Source organism: Helianthus annuus, chromosome 12, assembly GCF_002127325.2.
Source record: "Helianthus annuus cultivar XRQ/B chromosome 12, HanXRQr2.0-SUNRISE, whole genome shotgun sequence".
Lineage (NCBI taxonomy): Eukaryota > Viridiplantae > Streptophyta > Magnoliopsida > Asterales > Asteraceae > Helianthus > Helianthus annuus.
The window spans coordinates 146,302,792-146,310,846 of record NC_035444.2 but is presented as its reverse complement, the minus strand read 5'-3'; the positions used below and the strand labels follow the sequence as shown (position 1 = coordinate 146,310,846).

Genomic DNA, 8,055 nt, shown 5'->3' with positions numbered 1-8,055 from the left:
AAAAAAATATGTGTACAGGCATATTTTAAAAACATAATTAGAGGAGTTAGGACAAGGTGGTGGTGGTGTCGCCACGTTAATGAAATTAGGATCATGAAAATGAAAGTGGGGGGAGGTGGTGATTAGATTGGTGTCAAGTCGATGAAAACGCATAAAATTAAGGAGAAGAAAACTTGTTCTAATCACATGTTGTTGTTGTTTCGTACGTAAATGTCCTGTAGCTTGTTGTCTTCTTGCATTTCTTCTGTACATTGTAATGATAAAAAAAAAGAACAATTAACGTGTTGGTTAAAAAAGAAATTACAAAACAGTTAATTATTTTATGAGTGATATGTAACAACTTTTGTTGTTTCGGTAAAAGATACAATAGATTGATACAAAGAGCTACAAAGATGAACATCCGATCCTACTTAATACAAGTAGGTGCCGGGATGTCGAGACTGAAGGAAGAAGGAATTACAAACTGTCAAGCTAATCAAGGCTAATTAGGGAGATACAATAAGGAAATAAAATTCCGCTCTTTACTCCCCTTTAAGTTGGCGCATGGATAGTGGCAAAGCTTGAGATTTCCGACCGGGGGTCGAAAACGTATATACCCAAAAATTTCTATAAAACAAGGGGTCGAAAATGTATATACGTAAAAATTTCTGTACGAAAACTAGATACTATCCACTACTGAGCAAAAAGTTCGGGGGGTCGGTCGCCCCCTCCCGCCCCTTAAAAGCTTCGCCCATGCGCATGGAGAATTTTCATGCCCAACTTGTCAAGCAAGGCATAAAATTATGTGTTCCCAAAGGCTTTGTAAGAGCATCTGTGATTTGTATTTTTGTATTAATCTGGATTCAACCCATTCTCGAACAAAAAAGCAATTCATTCCATGTACTTTGTTTGTTCATGAAAAACGGGGTTGTTGGAAAAATGTCTGGCAGCTTGATTATCACTTCAAGTTCTTTCGGTAACTATCTCATCCATAAGATCTCACAGATTGTGTATGCTATAGTTTGATATGTACTCGGCTTCTGCCGATGAGCGGGAAATAACTAATTGTTTCTTTGACTTCTTCCATGAGAGCTCCCCCTAAAACTAATAAAAGAGCTCCCCCTAAACTAATAAGTACCTTGTACGTGAGCATTTGATAATTGGATACCCAACCTAACCGAAGTCACAATAGGTTGGCAGATTTGTTCCATCTTCTTTGGTATATAAGGAGGATTCCATGTCCAAATGCCGACTTAACATAACGTATGTTACATCCTGTTTTCTGGACAAAATAAAATAAAATTACATATTGTCGAACAAGTAACATAAAATGACTATCTGAAATAGGAGATGTCTAGACGAGCAATTAGTATTATAAAATGTTGATTAATATTAATAAGGATATTAATATTAATATAACAATAATTATATTATATAATAGAGTTAAATGCAATTTGTGTCCCTGAACAATTTGGCCACTGGCATGTCGAGTCCCCCAAATCCTTTGTTTGCTTCTTGAATCCCCGTATAGTAAAAATCGCTGGCATCTGAGTCCCTCCACCCAACTTTTGTTATTGACCAGCTTTGACCGTTACTTTATGGCCGAAATGTCATGTTGCCCTCCTTAACATAATTTGCTTCATTTAAAGCCCTAGGTCTTCAATTTCCCACCTTGCTCTCGTTCATCTCCTTGTTCTCCTTCCTTGATTGAACAACAAATACGCTGCAACTCAACAATGTCTCAAAGATCAATGTCTCAAAGGTCAATGTCTCAAGGAATCGATGTCTCAGAACTCCTATTCAAATGCGAATTCATAAAAAAATATTGAATCATAAGACCGAGTCGTCTGACATCATCTGTTCATGTGTTGCTGCAACTTGCTACAAGTACTTAGGGAGCAAAGCTAATCCAGAGCGTTGTTATTTACGTTGTGTAAGTCTGCCTGCAATAATGTTACTCTTTTGATTTGGTTCTTTGTTGATGAACGATGTTAGTGGTTATGTTTTCTAAAGTGTAAAAGTTAAACTGGTGAGATTAACAGTTGGGAGGATGTGGATTCAAACGTTGGGATGATAAGGAATCTTATCCAGGTTGTGACAACGTAATCCCCACATTGTTGAGGTTGACTGAAAATAAAGATGAAATTGCAATCAAGAAAGCTAAGGAAGTGATGGTTTTGAAGATGTTGTTGATGTTCAGTTGGATGTTCTTTATGTATTGTGTGTTTATGTAGAGTTATATGAGGGGATTTTAAATGTTTGATAGTTGTTGATGATGGTGCCTGTAATGTTGAAACTGAAATTACCAAGTAATGAACGAATATGTAATAGTTGTTGTTTGCTGTTATAATTTCTGTTTTGATTAAGTTGTTTATTTTTCCTTCTGTGATTTTATTTAGGGGATGTCTTATGGTAGCTTGCCTGTAAGCAATCTAAGGATGCAGATATTGAAGAAGCCGAAGATGATAACTTTACCGAGGTGCCTACTGCGTATAATGAATGGTTTGATGACTATGACAGTATCATAGAAGTGTAGAAAGTGGAGAATGCAAAAGTTGCAAAAGAAACGGATGTTCTAACTACCGAAGACTATAAGATGGAACCAGAGGACTATGACCCAGAAGTTTTGGAAATGACATGGGATTATATGACTGAACCAGAGGATGATTGGTACCATGATCCGTACCCATGGGAGCATTCGTCTGATTTCGAATGGTTAAATGATGATGCACATTGGAAAAGTTTGTAATCTGTTTTCGGTTTATTGGCTCTGTAATGGCTATGTTGACTTTTGTAATGGCAATGTTATTGACTTTGTAATGGTTATGTTGACTTTTGTAATGGTAATGTTATTGACTTTTTAATGGTTATGTTCACTTTTAAAATGGTTATGTTGCCACTTTTTAACGACATTCTTCCCTTGCATCATTCCTTTTGTAATGGTTATGTCTAAAGCTGTCAATTTTAAAGTCAACATTAGCATGTTTGACAATTTAAAGTCAAAACTGTCCAAATCATGGCTAAAACTGCCCAAATCATGGCTGCACTTGGCCATTATCCTGTTTGACAATTTAGAGGCAACATATGTACATGCAACATGAAATTGTCTCCAAAGTAGAACATACACATTCACAAAAGTCAAAGCATCCGAAGTCAAACTGCCTATATAGGCAAAAGACAACATGTCTTAAACCTAATTAATTGTCTCCAAATTAAAAACCAAGTTAACATTAACACATCCAACATAAAATTGTCCCAACAAACTCAATGGACCTCAGACAACCATCTCTACTGCACTAATGAGCCTGATTTACCCCCGGTGCACCTTGCGTAGCATTCTGGACTACCGACCATGGACTCCACCCTGTCCCTTGTAGCTTCTCATGTTGTGGCCCTTGTTACCACACTTGATGCACATGGAGGTAGTGCCCTTCCGGGTCATTTTTTCACCGTTATCAAAATCAGCGACAACTTCATCTTCACCGAATTCCTTTTTTCTTTTCTTTTTGGGCATACCAACCTACAAACAATTGTACTTGCATGAGTCAAATATTGGAACATCTTATAAATAGGAGTGGGTTTAAGGTTACCTGCTTATGGTGTTTTGGAGGAGTCAATGTAGTTGGACATCTAGATGGTCTCCAATTGTCTGGCCCGGGAATTGATTTTATGACATTCTCGAAAACCTTCTTCCATGTATCCAGCCAATACACCTCTGATACCCACTCTTCTGGAATACCCGCCCTTATATCATTTCTAGCCATGTCCCATATAGTTGTAATTGCATGATTGCATGCCATTCCCGTCAAATCCCATTTTCTGCAAGTACATATTTTCTCTTTTACGTCTACCACACATTGAGATCTTGTACTATTCACTTGGTAATGATCAGCATCCACCATCAACACGTTCAGCTATGATGCTTCATCATTTATCTTGTTAAACACCTCTGTAGAATGGGGAGTTAATGGACCGATTGATCTAGCAATAATTTTCTTAAAATTCACAATTCGTTTGGTCATGTAAAGTCTTATGAATTCCAAACAGGTGATTATTGGTTTATCTCTTCCTCCAACTAACTGCCTATTGAATACCTCACATATGTTGTTTAATAGCATGTCACATTTTACCCTCCCACTAAAGTGAAAACAACACCAAGCTTCAGGTGGGATATGTTTCATCCATTCATGGAGTAGAGGCTCTGCCTTTCTTACTTCTTCCATTGCATTTTCCCAGCAAGGCACATGCATCTTACAAGCTACACCCCATGACATGTTTCTATACAAGTCGTCACGCCATTGTTTCTTCATGTTTTCATGGATATGCCTTAAACAATACCTATGCTCTGCACGGGGGAACCCCTTTGACAAAGCTAGCAGAAGACCCTATAATTATTAAAAGGAAGTGTCAATAACAAGATGAAAAAAATATAATTATATAATTACCTATTGTCTATCTATAATGAATGTGAACATTAAGTATATTGGTAAATCAAGGTCATCCCCAACAACCCTAGAAATCATTCCCAAGACTTGAACGTTTCAGCCTCAACTAAGGCATATGCCACTGGGTAAATTCCATTGTTTTCATAAATACCAACTGTTGTTTGTCCTGGAAACAGACCTTTCATGAAACAAGCATCTAGACCAAGAATTTCTCTTCCAATTGCCTTGAAACCTACCATCATTGATGCAAAACATATGTAACATCTTCTAAATTGTATGGTAGGACTACTAGGATCAGAACACGGCTGAACATCAATCTTCATTGTGCAAACTAACATGACATATAACAGCAACATATGGAGCGGTTGTTTATATTGATTTTACGTTGCCCGGGTGGAGACCTGGGTTCGAATCCCCGGCTCCATCGGGTTATTCTTTTTGTTAATTAAAATCCTTTTCCAAGTTTCAAAAATTACAACACGGTCCCTGAGCTTTATTAACTAGATTAATCCAATTCATTAGCAAATAAACTAACCCAATATGTTATATTTTACTTTCCATTGTTAACAAAACTAACCTAGTTAGTTAGGATTTGTTATGATATAGTTTCCCATTATTTACAAAACTTACCCTTAACTTATAACTTGGATTAACTAACATCATTAACTCATTTAATGATTCCCTTTAATAAATTTAACCGAACTAACTGAAATCCTTTGTACGTTTAACATTCTTAACCCAGCTTTTACCCAAAGTGATACGTAACCAACTTTAAATAACAAATTAATAAAAATAACAAAAATTTCCATTCTTAATTATTTTCCTATGGACCCAGTTCTGAAATCCGGGTTGGGTTTCAGAGATCTGTTTTTGGCGGATGTTACAATCCCCCTACTTTTGGGAATTTCGTCCCAAAATCAGGAGGGAAACCGTTAGTGTAGGATGATGTATATGGTTTCTCATAGACGTAGAAAGGTATCGATTAAATTTAAGAATAACATTAATGTCACAACCCCCGACCCCACCCTGGGAGCGGGAGCCGTGAACCGGGCAGGTGATACTCGTGTTAATTAAATACGCACTGGAAAATTTTTCATCAGGATCGTAGTTAGGAAAATATCAGAGTTTAGAAACACCAGATTATATTTATAACAAATGGGAATAAAACCCATGTTTTTTAAAGGTAACTTTTAATAGGGGATAAACCCGAATTCATAAACAACATTTCTTAATTTAATTTATAAAATAAGCCACTTCTTGAAGCCTTTTGGTGTCGTATCACAGATCTACCGTAATCACCTGAAACATGTTTAAAAACATTTGATCAGCATGAAATACTGGTGAATTCATTCATTTGGTATAAAAATGACACATCTTCTTATATTTACAGTATTAAGAGTTTTTACATTCGTTTTTATCTTACTATTATTCAAATGTATTTGTCACTAGGTGATTCCCGTGATGGTGGTCATATCACTGTTGATCATTCTTTCAACTAGTGATTGTGGTCGTATCACTGTTGATCGTTCTTTCAACTATTTACTATGGTCGTATCATTGTTGATCGTTCTTTCAACTAGTGACTGTGGTCCTATCACTGTTGATCCTTCTTTCAACTAGTGACTGTGGTCGTATCACTATTGATCATTCTTTCAACTAGTGACTGTGGTCATATCTGTAACGCTCCTCAATTTTCTGTACTTTCCATATTGTGACAGTTGTATTCACATTTTTATTTTTAGAAACTTGTATTCTTACTTCATTCAATCCTTGTAATCTCGAGACTTTGATCATAATGGAGATCGTATTTTTATATCAACCTTGTTTAATCATACATACATAATAAGTAATCAGTCGTGAAATACACGTTTTAGTTTAAAACCGAGACGTACATCGAGATTATATTTTCACAGAATCACATTCATACATGTATCATACTTATAATATACCTGCATACACCTTTATACATTAAAATAACCAACAATACAAATGCAAGGAATAAAAATGAAAATTTTCATCTCCCCAACCACTTTCTTTAATGTCCTAACCTCCAACCAACTCATTTAATACCCTAAACCCACCTTCTAACCTCCAACCAACTCATTTAATACCCCTCCTAACTCCCAACCACCTTCATTCAAACCCCAACCACTTAACCATCTTATAAATACCAACTCTAACACCTTCCAAACACTTACACCACCTCCAAATTACTTCCTTACTCTCTCAAATCTCCAAGATTTTCAACTTTGGGCAGAGAGTTCAAGAACCAAAATTGGTAACTTCGGTGTTCCAACAACTCAAGACTCGTCAAACTCACTAAGTGGAAATTTCTTCGCAAACCGTGAGTATACTTAACCCTTTTACGCTTTAATGCACTTTTGGGTGTAACATGTTTCAACTATAAAAATTCACAATACACATAATCAAACATATTCAATCACTCAATCCGCTAAACATGTTATTTGTTATGCTTAGGTTGTTTATGGAAGAATACTTTCATGCACTCTATTTGTCATTAACTTAGCTAGCCCACCTTAACAATTATAGCGCTATAGGAGTAGCACACCGCCCGTCAGGGTATTGTTAAGTCATTATACTTTACGGTCTCGTTCACTTCGGTGACGGGGGATGCACATTATTCTCGTGGACACTCGGGTTTGGCCTATAGTTATGCATGCTAGCTTCAACTTTGTATATAAATTGCCATGTTGGATTTGAGACAATCTTTTATACTTATATGCTAGTATTCCAAAACTTGTATACTCGCCAATACTTTTGTATTGAACAATACTTTAAAACATGTTGCAGGATTATGATGATGATGATGATGATGCACGGAACTTAGTAGGATGCCTAGAAACGTTTTAAACTTTGAATACTTATTTTATTGTAATTCGTTTATTTCCAACTTGTTGTATTCTGTTTCAAATAATGTAGTTGATTCTTTTAGCAATGAAATGAAATTTATTATTAAATACTTATCACAATTTAGTGTTATGAGTAATGAGCAATCTATTTCATCTCACTCCGATGTTTCCACCATCGGTTGGGGTGTGACAGATTGGTATCAGAGCCATAATTGTAGGGAATTAGGAAAATTTCCATGCTTTTGACCTAGTCTATAGTTAAGCACCATACTTGACCATACTTGATTTATTTGCTAATTTCTTGAAACATCTTCTATGTGCTAAATTCTTGAAATACCTTTTATGTGCTCATACTTGTTTTTACTATTTCAAAACATACGCCTTTCCTAAGGCATTTTACACGATTATGTTAAACTCGAAAACACTCGCATCATACAAACAAGACGACTTCACCAAAATAGGCGTGAAACCCACAATTTGGTGAACGACTCTCAATCCATTTATTCTTTTTACAAAAAATTCTCCATCAAGTTAGGAGTGGAATCCTCACCTTGATGAAGAATTTCCATTTCAAATCTAGTCGACCCTCGTCTACGTGTCAGAATTAAGTTTCTTGACCCGACGAGTACTAACCACACTTAGGGTACGATGTTGTCAAGTTAGGGGTGAAACCCGTACCTTGTCAACTAGTCTCACTTCTCGATTTTCAAAATCCCGCCAAGTCTCGAACTCCAGTTGATTAGGGACATGTAGTAATTGGAA

General features: G+C 36.2%; 1 protein-coding gene across 1 annotated transcript; it reads right to left on the bottom strand.

Moving 5' to 3' along the window:
* Nucleotides 1-3,322: 3,322 nt before the first annotated feature.
* On the bottom strand, nt 3,323-3,881 carry LOC110880778. The gene is made up of 2 exons (XM_022129232.1): nt 3,570-3,881; nt 3,323-3,499 (listed from the first exon to the last, which is right to left on the bottom strand). The coding sequence occupies exons 1-2, from the start codon at nt 3,879-3,881 to the stop codon at nt 3,323-3,325; spliced, it is 489 nt and encodes a 162-aa protein (XP_021984924.1).
* Nucleotides 3,882-8,055: the final 4,174 nt, after the last annotated feature.